At 34.6% G+C, this 18,661-nt stretch overlaps 1 protein-coding gene across 2 annotated transcripts in view; it reads right to left on the reverse strand.

Moving 5' to 3' along the window:
- Positions 1-18,661, reverse strand: part of FNBP1L (formin binding protein 1 like) — a 131,004-nt gene that overhangs the window by 34,290 nt on the left and 78,053 nt on the right. For both annotated transcript variants that reach the window (XM_058303160.1, XM_071217244.1), the window contains exons 3-6: positions 10,140-10,193; positions 8,737-8,884; positions 7,983-8,045; positions 1,121-1,225 (exon numbers count right to left, since the gene is read on the reverse strand). In XM_058303160.1, the coding sequence (XP_058159143.1) occupies positions 1,121-1,225; positions 7,983-8,045; positions 8,737-8,884; positions 10,140-10,193 (370 nt within the window). The remainder of the gene's footprint in view (positions 1-1,120; positions 1,226-7,982; positions 8,046-8,736; positions 8,885-10,139; positions 10,194-18,661) is intronic.

An 18,661-nucleotide genomic window follows, 5' to 3' on the forward strand; every position in this document is an offset into this window, starting at 1 on the left:
CACCACCAATAAAATCATAGCTAATTCACTTTTCTAAAAATGAGTACATTTATTTAAAAATGAGTATATTAACAGATTTGACAATACCTAGACATCAAGAAAATAATGTAGTGTTAAGTTCAGTGACTTTTTCTAACAATTGATATCATTTAAATTTTAATAAATGATAACACCATGAGTTGAGACAGTACTTTTTTAATCAGAAGAGAAAAGCAGTTACCTTCAGGCATATTTTAACCATTAAAAAAAATTAGTAGTAAAAACACAATCCACTCCTACCCAATTCACAATCACAGTGAGATTAAATGATGAAATGTTTATTTTCAACAGAAGGAAATAACCACATAATATTCAACAATGATTTTTATCTCTGTACAAAACCATAGTTTAGGAATGCTTATTTAGAATATGTTCTGTTCATCTCAAATCTATTCTTGCACAAACGCTTTTCAAATGAGTCAAATTCGTATTACCTACATTGATGAGAACTTTAGAATACAAACTTAACATAAATCATGAATCCTAGGTTTATAAGAGGGGAATCTAAACAGATTTCTCAATTGTTCTAAAATAGGAAAAAAAGAAAGAACTAACTCAATTTCCTACAGCATTCCAAGGAATAAATTGCTTTATTCAAAAATGTTTTGTAAATTTTGAAGCACACTGTGAATGCAATACCATATTATTCTAATTCCAACAAGTTAGCTCTTTTGAACTCTGAAACAAACTGACTTACGGAAATAATGATGTCAGTACATGGTAACCAGGATTTCAGATAAACCCACAAAAGTTTAATTCACAGTGTACCTGAAAATTACAATAAATAAGTAGTACAGAAACTAAACACCATGGTCCAAAGTAGTTCTAGAACAAAATACATTCAAAGTTCCAATATGGGTCCTTAAATTACCCTCTTTCAAACTTATCCTCTTTCCCCTAATAAACAAAATTATCTTCTCAGTCTAATATATGTAATTTAAAGTTGAGAAATACTTGTATGTTTCAGAATTAGATACAATATATCTATTGGGGAAATTCCAGTACTGATACAAATACTGTGACTTCTCTCATGCTACAAAATAATACTGTGATATCAAAGTCCATTTGGATTATTTCTTACCTTTTCAACATCTGCCTTGGTTGCATTAGTATCATTATCCAATCTTTCATAACTCTGTTGTGCCTTTTCTGCCTCTCTACATTCTCTTTCAAATTTCTTTTTACTCTGTTAAAAAATTAACAGATACTGAGAAGAAAATTAAATTTATTTAATAAATAACTTTAAAATGACACTGTCTATTGTACAGAAATGAATTGTACATCAAAAGTAAAATTTGTCCTTTCTAAATTAGGAAATAAATTTTACTATTAAAAGCTATCCAAGTGCCTTAAATACCAGCAATTATCGATAGGCATTACTGAGTGAATATTTATTAAATCTCTCCTTCCAATATTGAAAAAAACACAAGTCTTTTCTCATTTTTAATTACAAGCCCACCTTAAGCAGGAGTTTTTTGGTTTATCTGCTATTTTTCGTTTGGTTTTATTTGTTTGTTTTCATTTTTTTCAGTGGAACCCCAACATGGTTTGGGATGTGGAAATGTTCCTTCAAAGTGGTTTTGTGTTGTTTCTGCCAGGTTCCTCAAAAATACCATAAATTTATTTAAAATTATTATGACTTTGTCAAAGCTATTCACAACTGAATCACAGAATATACCATATTACTTTTCCTTCCCTGAATATTTTTTAAAATACTGGAGTTAAGCTTTTTAAAAAAAAAATTGGTTTTCAATGCACATCTCTAATTCATTCCCAATCTCCTCTAGCTCTTTAAATATCATCTCAGTTAATTCAAGCATACTAGGAATTCTACCCATTTTATTTTCTTCATTTAATCTCTTTCAAAGCCTTCTGATCTTGGGATTTTCCCTCATCATTACCCTAAGGATTCCTTTCACCTCTCTCTTGATTTGGATAGACTATTTCCTAGTTCATACCTTCCTCCCTCTTGCTTTATTTCCTCATTTTGATGGAGTATATTCAGCAGTAGCTTTTTTTTTTTCTTTAACGTTTTTTTTTTTTAGTTTCTCTTCCCTCCCCCCCACCCCCAGCTGTCTGCTCTCTGTGTCCATTCGCTGAGAGTTGTTCTGTGACTGCTTCTATCCTTATCAGCAGCACTGGGAATCTGTGTTTCTTTTTGTTGTATCATCTTGTTGTGTCAGCTCTCCATGTGTGCAGTACCATTCTTGGGCAGGCTGCACTTTCCTTCACGCTGGGCGGCTCTTCTTATATGTGGGGTTCCCCTACGTGGGGGACACCCCTGCGTGGCAGGGCATTCCTTGCACACAACAGCACTATGCATGGGCCAGCTCCACATGGGTCAAGGAGGCCCGGGGTTTGAACCGCGGACCTCCCATGTGGTAGGCGGACTCCCTATCCATTGGGCCAGGTCTGCTTCCCAGCAGTAGCTTCTTAAAGAAGGTTTGTGGGATATAATTTTTGGGTGTCCATGGCTGAAAATGCCTTCACCATCATTTTTAATTGATATAATTTGACTGAGTATATACAACTCTAAGTTTAAAATCATTTTCCTTCAGAAATTCTAGCTGTGGTTATTCGATCATGATTCCTTATCCTTTATATAAAATATGTTTATTGTTTACTTTTTCCTCTCCGGAAGCTGATAAAATCTTCTTTCTCTCTCCTAGGTGTTCTGGAATTTCATGAAGATATGCTTTGCTGTGTACTTGGAAAAATGCTTTCATCTGGTAACTCACATCTCTCAGTTCTGGGAATATTTTCTTGAATTATTTTTGTCTGTCCGTTTTCTATATTTTCTCTTTTTAAGAATGCTTAGTACTATGAAAATTAACCTACTAGATGAGTCCGCTGATTTTCTTATATTTTCCTTCCTATTTTCAGTCTCTGTCCTTTTGCTCTACATTCTAAGAAATTTCTTCAGCTTTATCTTTCATTCTTTCTAGAAAGTTTCTTCATTTCTGCTATAGCAAAATTCTTTTTTGTTCCTTATATGTTCCTTCTTTAACAGTGTTCTTGTTTCATGGATGTAATATCCTCTCAGTTCCTTTTAAGAATATTAATAACTGGGGTTTTTTTGTTTTTTTATTTTTATTTTTCCTTGCAGAGTCAGTGTTTCCACTAAACTGCTTTTTTCCCTGAAATTAGTTTAGGTCTCTGATGCTCACATGTTTCTTTAAATGCCTGAGGATCCTTAGATATATTTGCTCTTATTTAAAAACCCCTTTGGCCAGACACAAAAGGGCAAATATTGTATGGTCTAATAAGAACTAAATTCAAAGAACAGAGTTAAAATCTAGGGTAGACGTTACTGGGAGATAGGACGAGGACTGAGAAGAGGTACTGATGCTACTGTATGCAGAATTTTTAACTAGCTTAACTGTAAAAGTATGGAAATGGAAAGCATTGATAATAAAACATTCTTTGATCATAACAACACAGTTGGCTTATAAATGGGATTGTGGCTGAAAGGAGTAGTCTAGGGATGTAAATGTCAATTGAAAGAAAGCTAGAGAATAATCCAGGGACTAAATAACATAGTGAACCCAGAGGTGGATGAGGATTGTAGTTAGTGGTACAAATACAGGAATGTTCTATGAACTAGGACAAATCTACATCATTATTATAAGATGGTAAGAATATGGAGATGCATGGGAAAAATATAATTAATGTAACTTATGGACTATAGTTAACAACAATATTGAAATATTCTTGCATCGATGTTAAAGAAGGTACTACGTTAATAATACGGGGGAGGCATGGAAAAAAATATACCAAATGTACGCTACAGATCATAGTGATAATAGTCTGATGATGTCCTCTTAAAATCTGTCTAACAAATGTTCCACAACAATGTAATGTGCTGGTGGAGGGGTGTTGTATGGGAATTCTGCACATTGGGCATGACTGTTTTGCAAGTTCACAACTTTCATAAAAAAATATATATTAAAAAAATAAATAAAAAGCCCATTGGAAGTTCTGCAGATGGGTGTGGACGATGGTCTTTTGCTCTAGGGTGACTGCCAGGCAGTTTCCTGAAGAAAACCTGATATCATTAATCTAATAGTCTTTTATCTCTAGCTGGTTAGATTCCCCAGAGAAGACTACTAGATCTTGCCTGGAAAGTATATGCCTTACTGCCTGCATTCTAAGAAGTTAGGAGAAGAAAGCGTGGCGTTTCCTTTTTGGAACTAGTTACAATGTCAAATTCTTGTCTTGGAGATTTATAAAACCATACAGGCAGTGCAAATTTAAATTTCAAATCTCAGGTCAAAAGGGTTTAAATTTCTCACAGGTTACTTCCTCTTTCTTTGCTGTCTCCCTTTGTTAATGGGCAGAATTACCATAGTCCCCCTTTCACTAAGGACTAGGGTCTTTCACCTCTCCTCAACATACAGAAGCAGAATCTCATCTCTGCCCCTGTGTATTACAACCCAAGCCCTGTTAACAAGTTCCAGATCCAGTAAACCACCATACCCCTACACGTCTAACCCTATTTTCCCAGGTAAACGTATCTGCTCACATACCTAAAGCTCTGACTTTCAGTTCGCCCTACTTTCCAGCAGTTAGAGATTTCCCTTTCTTTCAGTTAGTTCAGCTAAGAGCTTAACGTACAATAAAAATATTTCAGCTAGTATATCTAGGTATTTGTAGCCTAGAAATTTCTGAGTGAGCTTGGTTTGCCATACAACTGGCATAACAAGTACCTGTAATTTGTTTCAAATAAATATGCTCAGAAATATTTTATAATATTATTTAAATGTAGGCTTTACTTAGTGTTTCGATGAGTATGATACAGCAAATGAGATACTTTAAATTTATTTAAAGCACATAAAAATATCTGAAATACCACAGTACACAGAATGTCACTTTCTTATAAAGAATAAAATTAAATTTCCACATTTAATTCTCTGGAACTCAGTTCAGAGCTGTGTTTTCAAACTGAGTATCTACAGACTACTAATTTTGGTATAACCTGAGACTACATAAAAAGTATTTTTATATTAGGTGTCTTGTTTGCAGGGGAAAAAACATAATTTTTTTTTTTTTTGCAACCACAAAAGAACCTCTTGTGCAATAATATTTTAAAAATTGCTCCCTAAAAGATATATCATACAATATAGGGATATATTCCAGAAAAGATTCTTTTTGTTGGTCCTTTCTATGGTAGAGTAATCCACACCAATTTTATTCCTCCGCTCTTAATTCCTCCTTACTTAGCAGAGCCTATTTCCTAGCATAAAAACTAAAAACAGCAGATACTTGCTTTCCTTGTCTCCCCACAGCTAAGGCATGGGCAAGTAATCTAAACCTATTGAAGGTACTGATGAGGAACTCCACTAGCGATATTCTGGTAAAGTCTTCTTCCCCTGATAAAAAGGGACAGATTCAAGAAAAATGCTCCCTTTTTCCTGCCTTTGGATGCAGCTGAATGAAGATGTGGTGCATGGCTGCCTAAGACATCTGTCAACCATAAAGGGACAAGACTGAGGGAAAAAACTAACATGGTCCAGATGGGAAGAGACGACAGATGGAAAGAAGTGGCAGCATTGGTGACATCATTGAGCTACTGCCCAACTCTGGAACTGCTCTTTTCTGAGCTCTGTTCTTATAAACTTCTGAGTTCTGTTACTTGGAGCCTCCTAACTATACATTTGGCACTTCTGACACTTCTCTCTTTTTAATCTGACTATTCCTTTAAGATCTCCTTCACAGGCTACTCTCTTCCGCCTTCATGCTAAGCATATATCCTGCATATTTGTTATCTTGGGCTTGGCAGATTGAGTAACCTACTCCCAGAAAACACATTCTTCATCTCAATCCATTCCTGTGACCGTAACTCACTGTAAATAGGACCTTTATAGGACCTTTTGAAGATGTTATTTTTAGTTAAGGTACACCAACTAAATTAGGGTGGGTTTTAGCCTTATTCCTGGAAGTCTTTTAGGAAAAAAGCCATGGGAAGGAGACAGGCTGAAAGTCAATGGAACCAGAAGAGGAAGAAGACACTGCCATGTGACAGGAAAACCAAGGATCCCAGGGACTGCCAACTAGCTAGCCAGTCAGAATGCTACTGACCCTGAGAGGAAGCTTAAGCCTTTTAAGACTCTGAAACAGTACAACTGTTAAGTCAACCTATTGTGTGGCATTTGTCATAGCAGCCAGGAAACTAAGAGGCTGGGGTTAACATGAGTCTTTTGAAAATTTTTCTCAGTTTTCAATATTCTGTCAATTCAACCTGTCTTTCCCAGTTCTTTAAATTTTCTCTAAATTAACTAAGCATATTAAGAATACTATCAATTTCATTTTCTTAAACAGAAGCTGTGGAACCAGTAAAGAGATGTGATTTTGCACATATTTTTACATATTTACACAAAAGTTGTATTTTGTCAGTCTGTCTTCCTCCATTAGAATGCAGGCTCCATGAAAATAAGAACCATGCTACAGTTACTTTTGTCCCTCCAGGTCCCAGTACATATCAAATGCCTTCAATAAACATGAGTTGAGCTGAACTCACCCATGTCATGGTATTGTTAATGCCCTTAAAAAATCGATCCTACATTTTTTGATGCTTCTTTTCTACTTATGACCTCTTAAAACTTTTGCTTAATAACTGCCAATAATTGAAAAGACAAGTCAGCATATATTAACAAGAACGCTTTTTGCCAACATCAATTTTAAAGGACCAATGACTCATGAGTGTAGGAGTCTATCATTTAGTGCAAATGAAAACACATACACACATTCCTTAGTTGGCAGGAGTCTATCACTTTGTACAAATGAAAATACACACACACATTCCTTAGTTGGCAGATACTGAGGATGCTAGTTAAAGCAATTTTAATTTAATAAACATGAACACTCCCTAAAGTCTTGATGAAACCAATTAAAAAGAAAATCAAACTAAAAATGAAAAGTAAACTATTAATATAAATAAGAATTCTCAATCAGCACTGATGATTAAGAATAGTACATCAATGACAGAAATTTAATTTAAGCTTTGAATATGTATTTTTAAAAGGAAAGAAAAGGCTGAAAACAGTGCAAGTATATCCATGAATTTTTTATGTCAAAAAGCAATTTTTTTCCTAACACAGACTAACTTAATTGAACACAAAAAAGTCCCTTCAGCATAATGTGCAAGGAATACATAGTGTCCCACAGAGAAATATGTAGGTAAAGAGTAAATGACTTGCTAACATAAGGGTTCAAAAGTAATACCAAAAAGATCATTTGCTAGAGCATTTTAATTTTAAACAAAGGAAATTACATTGTTCCACATACATATCATCTTTTTGAAATGACCAAATGCCAGAACATTTAAGGACTACTACATTATCAAGTACCTTTGTAAAAATTTTAAGTAAATAATTATTATGCTTTTATAATTCTGTCTGACAAAGTATTCTATTTCCTACAATGGGATGGTCTCTAACCAGAAGCTCAATATTATAAGTACAGAATTATAGAATCCCTGAACAGGAAGAAACATTTCATATAATTTAGTCTACTCTCTTAATTTTACATACACTAAAATGAAGTCAAAAGAAATCAAGTGATAGAGAAAAAGTGTAAAACTAGAGACTAAGGTCCTCTGAGTTTCAGTTAAATGGTCTTGCAAGATATCATACTGTTTCCCTATTATTTCTATCCCCTTCTATCCTTATACCAATATTTTATAATAACTATTGCAAAGTCAAAAAGCATCTCCCTAAATGTTTACAAAGATCTGAAGATTATATAGTTGATTAAAAGTATAGAACCATACATGAAAAAGAAAAATGGCAAAATGGTCTCACATTTTGTATTTAAACTTTATTGGCTATGTCAAATTATGAATAATATTTTGAAACACCGCAAACTCAGATGTAAAACATGAAGAGAATTTAGGGCCAAGCCAGTGTGCAAAATTCTATGTTAACCATAAAAACAGTAAAACTCACATTGTCCATCTGTTTCCAGCACATATCAAGGTACTGTTGAGCTTTTCGTCCTTCCTGGAGATGCTAAAGATTACAACCAAAAAAAACACACACACACACAAACAATTACAGTTAAATACCAAATAATGTCTTTTCATCTCAAAAAGGGTTTTTAATTTTTTCAAGGTCTAATTATTTAACATTATCAAGACTGAAGAAGAGATTATTAAAGCAAAACTCTTTAAAATATATATTATAGAATATTATTTTAATACTTCCAATATAATATTAAGAAAAATCATCTTGAAAGTGGCAAATTTTTTCTGTAGGAGTGAGATAGTAAGTATTTTAGGCTATGCAAACTACAGGGTCCCAGTCATAACTACTCAACTTTCCTACTGCAATGCAAAAACATAAACAGATAATACGTAAGTGAATGCATTTGAGTCTGTTCATATAAAACCTTATTTATGGACATTAAAACTTGAATTTGATATAATTTTCATTCGTCAAGAAATAGTCTTTTTTCGATTTTTTTTTCCAACCATATAAAATGTAAAAACCATTCTCAGCTCATGGAAACTAGGAAACAAAAACAGGCAGTGGTCTTAAATCCAAAAGGACGTAAATCTGCAAAAGTATATTGAGATAATTCATAGCTAAAAGAAATTTAGTGAAATATGGAACCAGTTAATGTTGAACACAAATATTAAAAAGCAATTATCTCTGTGAAAACATTTCATATAGTTATAACTACATAAAAAATAAAAATTACCATTTTCCTTTCAGTTTTCAGATCATGAGCATATCTCATTAATTCGCCATATACTCTGTGTGCCATCTCTTCTGCTACTACTTCTCGCTGTCCTGCATAGTCATTTAACTCATTAAGGATGTTAAAAAAGGCTATACACGAGGTAAACCTGACAAAAACATATTAAAAATGGTGAAATTTATTTTTACTTGTATTACAAATGTTTTTTGAAAGATATGGATTAAGCCTAGCACTTAAAAAATCTGACATAATCAACCTAATTTCAGGTACATTCTAAATTAACTTCATATGGAAAGAACCCTGCACTAAGTTCAAGTTGTACATGTTTGTGTATCTTCAAATAGTCTTAATTTATAAACAAAGAGATATTTGGGGTAAAAAAATAATAAGAATACTACCTGCAGGCTCTTTTGGCATACTGGAATCTCTTAGTTGCCAAATGACTAGCCTGAGCTTGGGAATGAACTTGGTTGAACTCCTAGGCTTGGCAGCTGAACCTGTTGTAGAGATGATGTGCTTGCTCTTGAGAGCAGAACTTGCCAATCATACCACTCAAATGCATCTTGATGGCTGATCTACAGAACAACTTTGCTACCAGCTCTGGACCCAGCTGCCTGTATGCCTGCCCACATCACGAACGGAAGTGAAGTGTAATTGTAATTGGCACCAAAGGGGAAATGAAGGAGCAAAAATAAGGATAAAATATGTGTGTGGCAGGCAGGAGAGACACAAAGAGAATCAATGTATTAAATGTATGTATATACTTTGAATAGATTGTGCAATACCCTTAAATTTGAAGGCTATTAGCTCAGAGAGTACTCCACTACAACTAATTCTGAGAATCTTTACTATCAATTATAAACAAAGTTTTGTTTTTTGTTTTTATGCTTAGTCCCTTTTTGTTTGCAGCTTAGAGAGCATCCACATACAACTATTTAAAACTGCTAAAAAGACGAAAGGAGATTCCTCATTTTTTATTATAGAACAAAATTACCCTGAAAACTTTACTCTTTTTCATTATTCCTTTAAATCAACCAGCCAAACCATTTACTACCTGTTAAGTGTAAAATTTTTTAAATCTGACAAGCTGACAAGAACAAAATAAAGTATGAGAAAATACCTTTTTCTTCTGGAACTAAATTACCGAAATGGAGCCCCAGTTTACACCTTACTTCAAAACCCACATGAACTATTCTAGAAAATTTGATCAAGCCCACTAAAGTACTAATCTTTTTAAGAGATAAACAAAAGTTCCCTCATTTATAAACACTGTAATTTTTTGTTAAAACAAGCTTTTAAAAAACTTCCTAAGAAAGCTAACAGCATAATATTTATTTTACTAAATAATAAAAATGTAGACTTTAAAAAAAATTTAAAAGGCAATAAACAGGAATACAATTTACCTTGGTTCTTCGTCTTTTGATGAACGTTTCGGACAGTACTTCTTAACCAGATTTCTATAGGAAAAGAGTTTTTAAAATGTATTTTTAAGAATTAACACTGCTAGTGAAGTTTAAATACACCAAAAGTTTCAATTTCATTAAATCAAGAATATCATAATCTAAGACAATTTAGGAGAGCAAAATGATCATCTACTACCCTTTAACATCAAAATTTGATTACTTATATTTTGTTCTTAAAATACTGACACCTGTAGAAGAAAGGTTAAGGTGATTTCTGTGCTAGTGTGCATGTTATCGTAACAAATGGGTTGATTATGCTATCAAATAATAAAAGAAGAGGAAACAGTAGAAACAAAGTATGTTATATGTGAAACTGGATCATTGCACAAAGACATACATTTTAAAGAAGCAACACTATTTTTTTTTTTTACAAATCAGGGATTTTAATATTAAAAGTAAAATTAAGCAGGTGATAGCTACTATGGCTATATAAGAATAACTGGTCACCCTCCTCCATAACACTATGTGATCCCTTCACCTTTTTTTTAGGCAAATGTTTATTTTTATCATAAAGGGTATACTCGGATGTTTATCAAATAAAAGTCACTATGTTTTAAAGCTTTGCCTTATATTATTCTCCATCTCTCGTTAAAATATGGTACACACTCATTAATTTAACCAACCTGCTGCAGACTCATTTCTGTCAGTGTCTGCATCCATGTTGGTTCTTGACAGTCTCAAATTAGAATGATATCCTCATTTCATCTTTGCAAAATCAGAAACAGAAAAGCACAAAGACTGGAGCCAGACTGTGTTATCTGGGTTTAAATCCTCAATGTTTGTGAAATTTGTATGTAACCACAAATAAGTAACTTCTCTGTGCCTGAGCTTTTACATTTAGAAATGGTGAAAAAAGTACCTACACCTCACAGGCTTCTTATGAGAATTAAATGAAATAATATTGGTAAAGCATTTACCATAATGCTTTATAGCAGTGTTCCTCAAAAGTATAGTCCCTGGACCAGTAAAGGTTCACAGGCTCTTTGTTACCAATCCATAAACTAAGTAATAAGCTGACAGTAATTTAATGTATGATGAATCTGATCATTAAAAACCAGGGTCTGTATTTTGTAAAAGTCTCTTTTTATTTCATTTTGCTAGTAATTAATTTTTATTTTATTTTGCAAAAGCACCATGGTTTGAAAAAACAAACTGGTCCATCATAACAAATCATTTAAGATGCACTGCTTTAAACTATAAGTGTTTTTTAAATAAATGGCCCTGTCAACTTTCAAAGAAACACTATATAAGAGCCACTGTCTTGGGGGAAGTGGACTTGGCCCAGTTGTTAGGGCGTACATCTACCACATGGGAGGTCTGCAGTTCAAACCCCAAGCCTCCTTGACCCATGTGGAGCTGGCCCATGAGCAGTGCTGATGCGCGCAAGGAGTGCTGTGCCACGCAGGGGTGCCCCCCGCATAGGGGAGCCCCACGCGCAAGGAGTGCGCCCCGTGAGGAGAGCCACCCAGCGCGAAAGGAAGTTCAGCCTGCCCAGGAATGGCACCGCACACACAGAGAGCTGACACAACAAGATGACGCAACAACAACAAAAAAGAAACACAGATTCCCGTGCCGCTGACAACAACAGAAGCAGACAAAGAAGAACACGTAGCAAATGGACACAGAGAACAGACAACTGGGGCGGGGGTGGGGGAGGGGGAGAAATAAAATTTTTTTTTAAAAAGCCACTGTCTTAATTCTTCTAAGATTAATGTCAATTATTTCTACGTACTCTATTCAATTTATTCACTGCACAGTACAAATAATTGTCTGATATGTGCTAGGCACTGGGACCATCACAAATGAAAAAGGAACCATGAGAAAGAGGGTCGCATTTGACTGAAAGAAGATGAGTGTACACCAATAACTGAAATATACAGTGTAAGTGCTATGATAAATATATGCAGAGAGAGTGGTCACCAAGAGACAGTGTGAGACCCTCCAGGGTCCTGCCCATAACAGAAGTTTTAAATAACAATCCAATCATGGCAGAACAATATATTTCTTAGAATTCTGGAAATAGTTAAAAGGGTGTAGTGATTGGGTAAGCACTAAGTCAAGAAAAAGGCATCTTAAAAATGGTAGGAAAACCTCATGGTGCCTTTGCTGACCATTCTCCAACTCCATTTCTGGCTCAGAGCAGAGGCAGCCCATGTTCCCATTGCAGAGCTCTGGTGCTGGATCCAGAGGGAGTTGCATAACCCTTATGTGCATAATGGAGTAAATGTAGTCTAAACCAATCTGTCTGGTGACAGCCTGAATGCCTGCATCAAGATGCTTTTCTCTGTCTAGCTTATCCCAGAAGTTACTCAGATGTAGATATAGAAATAGAGCGCAGAATAGCTAAACCACTGTAAGAAAACAGTCAAACTATAGTTGCCTGGGGCAAAGAATTACCAGCTTTAAGACATACTATGGAGAACCCAGACTGGAGGAGAGAATACAAGTTTCCTGGGATAAGAGAAGCACTCATAGAATATACATATGAACAGGGATATTCCTGAGGCCATGGGCAAGCCCAGGAAAAGCAGCATGCTCAGAAAAGAGCAGAGAGGATGTTAAACTTTTGTCTTGGGCTGCTCTTTAGACTCTCTGTAAAGCTGGCTAAGTTCTAAAGGAGAGTACTCACAAAGCGCCAATCTGCAATGACCGGCAAAGGTGTTTTCTCTTTCTCTTTTTTTCCCTCTCTTCCCCTCCCTGTTACTGGCATTCAAGGAAATCACTCATAACTAGCTAGAAATAAGACTAAGGAATAGAAATTTCAGTGACTAAACTCCAGAGTTAATACATTAAACTATTAAAATGTCCAATGTGCAACAAAAATTACAAGGCATACAAAGGAGCAGGATAGGATGTGACTTTCGAAGGAACAAAATAATACATCCAAAACAATCAACAAGGAAGCTCAATCTTTGGATATGGACAAAGACTTCTTATAAAAGTATGAAATACAATCAAAGAGCTAAAGAAAAACTAAAACAAAGAAACAAAAGAAATCAGGAAAACAAAGGAACAAAACGAGAATTTAAATAGATAAAAATTTAAAAAGAAACCAAACAGGAATTTGGACCTGAATAGTACATGAATGAAATGAAAAATTCCTCAGAGGGGTCCAACAGCAGATTGGAGCTGGCAGAAGAAATAATCATTGAACTTGAGGACAGGACAATTAAAATTATTCAGACCCAACGAGGGTGAAAAAAGAATGAAGAAAAGTGAACAGAGTCTAAAAGACCCATGGGATACCATCAGACATACCAATAGAAGCATTATGGAAGTTCCAGAGAAGGAAAAGAGAATGGGGCAGAAGGAATATTCAAAGAAATAGCTGAAAATGTCACAAATTTAACAAAAGACACAAATATACACACATCCAAGAAGCCCAGCATACTCCAAAGAAGATAAATCAAACAGATTGACACCAAGACACATAACCAAACTGATGATGCCAAACACAAAGAAAGAATCCTGAAAGCCACAAGAAAAGAATCACATCATACAAGGGAACATCAAAAAGGTAATTACAGAATTTTCAAGTACAGGAACCATCAAGGAAAGAAAGCAGTGGAGGGATATATTTAAAATGCTGAAAGAAAAAAAAAGCCAAAAAAGAATTCTACATTCAGGGAAAATGTCTTTCAAAAATTAGGGAGGGGTATACAGGAACCTCTTACATTTTTTACTATAATTTTTTTTGTGGTGGATATATCTTCAAAAAAATACAATTTACAAAAATGAGGTGGTAGGGGTGGGGAGAGGGTTATATGGGAACCTCTTATGTTTTTGGTTTTTTTTTGTTTTTTAATGTAACATTCCTTGTGATCTATCAACTTTAATTAAAAAAAAAAAAATTAGGGAAAGATTAAGACATTCCCAGAGAAGGAAAACCCAATGGAGCTCATCACCATGACACCTCCTCTTCACAAAATGATAAAGGAAGTTATTCTGACTGAAAGGATGCTACACAGAAGATCAACGCACATGAAGAAAAAAAGATTTTTAGTAAATTTAACTACATGGGGATTTTCTAATACAAGTATAACTGTAATATTGGTTTGTAACTCCAGATTTACTTACAACAGGCTCTAAAATGAAAACGCATAAAAGCAAGGCTAAATCTATAATTTGTCATACAACGTATAAAGATGTAATTTGTGATAAGAACAACATAAAGGTAGGGAGAAGGAAGGGTATAAGAACACAGTTTTTGTATGCTAGTGAAGTTATTACATATTTTAAAAGTTATTATAGATTGCAGTCCCACGGTAACCACATAGAAAATATCTTAAACACAGACACAGAAGGAAATGAGAAAGGTTTCTAAAAGGCTAACTACAAAAGATTAACCTAATAATAATAATAAAGACAGTCATGGAAGAACTGAGGAACAAAAAGATGACTTAAAAATAGCAAAATGGCAGAAGTGAGTATTGCATTATCAACAGTTATTCTAAAAGTAAATAAACTCTTTAGTCAAAAAGTAGAGATTGCAAAATGGATAAAAAAGCATGACTCAGGTATATGCTGTTTATAAGAGGCTCACCTTAAATTCAAAGGATGAAAGTGAAAGAAGTAAAAAAATGTTCCATGCAAATGGTAACCAAAAGACAGCAGGACAGTAAACTTTAAGTAAAAAATTGTTATGAGGGATAAAGAAGGTCACTATATACTGATAAAGGGGTCAATTTTACAGGAAGACAAAAAATTATAAATACATTTGCACCTAACAGCAGAGTCCCAAAATACATAAAACAAATATTGAGAGATCTGAAAGTAAAATGGACTATTCTGCATTAATAAAAGGAGACTTAAATATACTTCTTTCAATAATGGATAGACTATCTCAACAGATCAATAAATAAGTAGAGGATATGAAAAACACTACAAATGAACTAAACCAAACAGACAAATACAGAATACTTCACCCAACAAAAGCAGAATACATATACTTCTCAAGTACATAATGATCATTAAATAGGATTGACCACATGTTAAAGTCCAAAACATGTCTTAATAAATTTACAAATACTGAAATCATACAAAGTATCCTCTCCAAACACAAGTGAATGAAGTTAGAAATCAGTAACATGGACAACTGGAAAACATACAATTATGTGGAAATTAAACAATACTATCTTAACTAATGTGCCAAAGAAGAGATCACAAGGGAAACTGGGATGTATTGTGAGAAAAATTAAAATGAAAACACAACATACCAAAATGTACAGGATGAAACAAAGGCAGTGCTTATAGGGGAATTTATATCTGTAAGTGCTTGTATTTAAAAAGAAGACAGGCAGCGGACTTGGCCCAGTGGTTAGGGCATCCGTCTACCACATGGGAGGTCTGCGGTTCAAACCCCGGGCCTCCTTGACCTGTGTGGAGCTGGCCCATGCACAGTGCTGATGTACGCAAGGAGTGCCCTGCCACCTAGGGGCGTCCCCGCGTAGGGGAGCCCCACACGCAAGGAGTGTGCCCAGTAAGGAGAGCCGCCCAGTGCGAAAGAAAGTGCAGCCTGCCCAGGAATGGTGCCGCACACATGGAGAGCTGACACAAGAAGATGACGCAACAAAAAGAAACACAGATTCCCATGCCGCTGACAACAACAGAAATGGACAAAGAAGACAACGCAGCAAATAGACAATTGGGGTGGAGGAGGGGAGGGGAGATTAAAATAAAATAAAATAAAATAAATAAAATAAAATAAATTAAATTAAATTAAATAAATAAAATAAAATAAAATAAAATAAAATGACAGATCTCAAACCAGTAACCTAACCTCACAACTAGAGGAAATAGAAAGAGAAGCAATTCAAACTGAAAGTGAGTCAAAACAAAAGAATAACAAAAATTAAGAGCAAAAATAAAAGAAAGAGAGATTGAAAAACAGTAGACTATATACCCTGCCATAACCCACTGAATGGACTGGAAGGAGTGTAAACTAGAACATAAATTATAAACCATGCTCTGTAGCAATGCTCCAAAATATACTCATCAAATGCAATGAATGTACCACACTAATGAAAGAAGCTGTCAATGTGGGAGGAGTGGGGGGTGTAGGGAGTGGGGTATATGAGAACCTCTTATTTTTTTATGTAAAATTTTGTATGATCCATGTATCTTTTAAAAAAAGATAATAAAAATATCAATTAAAAAGTACATGAAAATATGCTCAACATCACTGGCTACTAGGGAAATGCAAATAAAAACTACAATGAGATATCATCTTATAAAAGAAAAAAACAATAGAGAGGGAAGTGGATGTGGCTCAACAAATAGAGCGTCCACCTACTGTACAGGAGGTCCAAGGGTTCGATATCCAGGGCCTCCTGGCTCATGTGGTGAGCTGGCCCATGCGTAGTGCTGCTGCGTGCAAGGAGTGCCGGCCCACACAGGGATGCCCCCACATAAGGGTGACCCCCGCACAAAGAGAGTCACCCCCACGAAACCGCAGCCTGCCCAGGAGTGGCGATGCACGCATGGAGAGCTAATGCAGCAAGATGATGCAACAGAAAAAGACACAGATTCCCAGTGCTGCCTGATGAGAACACTAATGGACACAGAAGAACACAGTGAACGGACACAGAGAGCAAACGAGGAGGGGAGGGGGAGTAAAAAAATCTTTTAAAAAAACAAAGTAACAGAGAGAATCAACAAAACCAAAAGTTGGTTCTTTGAAAAGACCAATAAAATTAACAAACCTTTAGCTAGATTCATTTTTTTAAAAAAGATTAAAGAGCTCTCTCTTTCATACAACTAAAACAGAAATGAAAGAGGAGACATTACTACTGACTTATAGAAATGTCAATAATTAAAGAGGCTACTACGGACATTGTATACTAACAAATTAGATAACCTTAACAAAATGGACAAATTCCAGGAAATACACAACTTATCTAAACTGACCGAAGAGAAAAGAGAGATATCAACAGTCCAATAACAAATAAAGACAATGAACTTAATTTTTAAAAATCTCTCAACATAGAAATGTCTGGACAAAATGGCTTCACTGGTGAATTTTACCAAATATTCAATGAAGGATTAACTTCAATTTTATTCAAACTCTTCCATAAAAAATGAAGAAGAGGCAACATTTCCTAATTCATTTTATGAGGCTAGCATACCCCATTATTAATACTAAAGCTAGATAAAGATATAATGAGAAAAGAAAATTATAGGCCAATATCCCTAATGAATATAGATGGGAAAATTTTTCAAAAGAATACTGCCAAACCAAATCCAACAGCACATTAAAAGCACTAAACAAGTAGAATATATTCAAGCAATGCAAGGGTTGTTCAATATAAGAAAATCAATGTAATATACTACATTAATAGAAAGAATGGAAAAGAAAAACACCTTATTTCAAAAGACAAAGAAAAGGCATTTGACAAAATTGTACTGGAAGTACCAGCCAGATCAGCTAGGCAAGACAAAGAAATAAAAGGTATCACATTGGAAATGAAGAAGTAAACTATCACTATTTGCATAAGACATGATCCAATACATATAAAATTCCAAAGAATTTATATCAAAGTTACTAGAACTCATAAATGAATTCAGCAAAGTGGCAGGGTTCAAGATCAACACTAAAAAAAAAATTAGTGGAATTTCTATACACTAGCCAATAAATAATGCTAAAAGGATACCAAGAAAACATTTTTACTTATAATAGCAACTAAAAGAATAAAATATCTAGGAATAAATTTAACCAGGGATGTAAAGGAACTGTGTACAGAAATCTACAAAACACTGCTGAAATAAATTAAACACACATTCTGTGTTCATGGATTAGAAGATTTATGTTGTCAATACTATACAATGTGATTTAGAGATTCAACACAATCCCAGTCAAAATTCCAACAACTTTCTCTGAACGAATGGAAAGGCCAATCATCATATTCATATAGAAAGGAATAGCAAAACCTATTTTGAAAAAGAAGAATAAGTTGGAAAACACACTTCTCAATTCCAAAACTTATTACAAAGCTACACTAATCAAAGCTGTGTACTGACACAAATACACACAAATATATAAATGGAATCATATTAAGAGTTCAGAAATAAACCCTCACATCTCTGGCCAAATGATTTTCAACAAAGGTGCCAAGTTCACTCAATATGGAAAGAACATTGTCTTCAGCAAATGGTGCTGGGAAAACTGGATATCCACATGCAAAAGAATGCAAGTAGATCCCTACCTCATATCATATACAAAAAATTAACTCATAATGATCAACACCTAAATATAAGGGCTAAAGCTACAAAAGTCTCAGAAGAAATCCTATCATCAAGATCTTTTATTAGGGTAATCTTTCACCTTGTGTTAGGCAATGGGTTCTTAGGTTTTAAACCAGTACAAGCAACAAAAGAAAAACAGATAAATGGGACTTCCTCTAAAACAAAACCCTCTGTGCATGAAAGGACACTATCCAAAAGATGAAAATAACCATCAAAATGGG

The sequence above is a fragment of the Dasypus novemcinctus genome, chromosome 9, assembly GCF_030445035.2.
Source record: "Dasypus novemcinctus isolate mDasNov1 chromosome 9, mDasNov1.1.hap2, whole genome shotgun sequence".
Taxonomy (NCBI): Eukaryota; Metazoa; Chordata; class Mammalia; order Cingulata; family Dasypodidae; genus Dasypus; species Dasypus novemcinctus.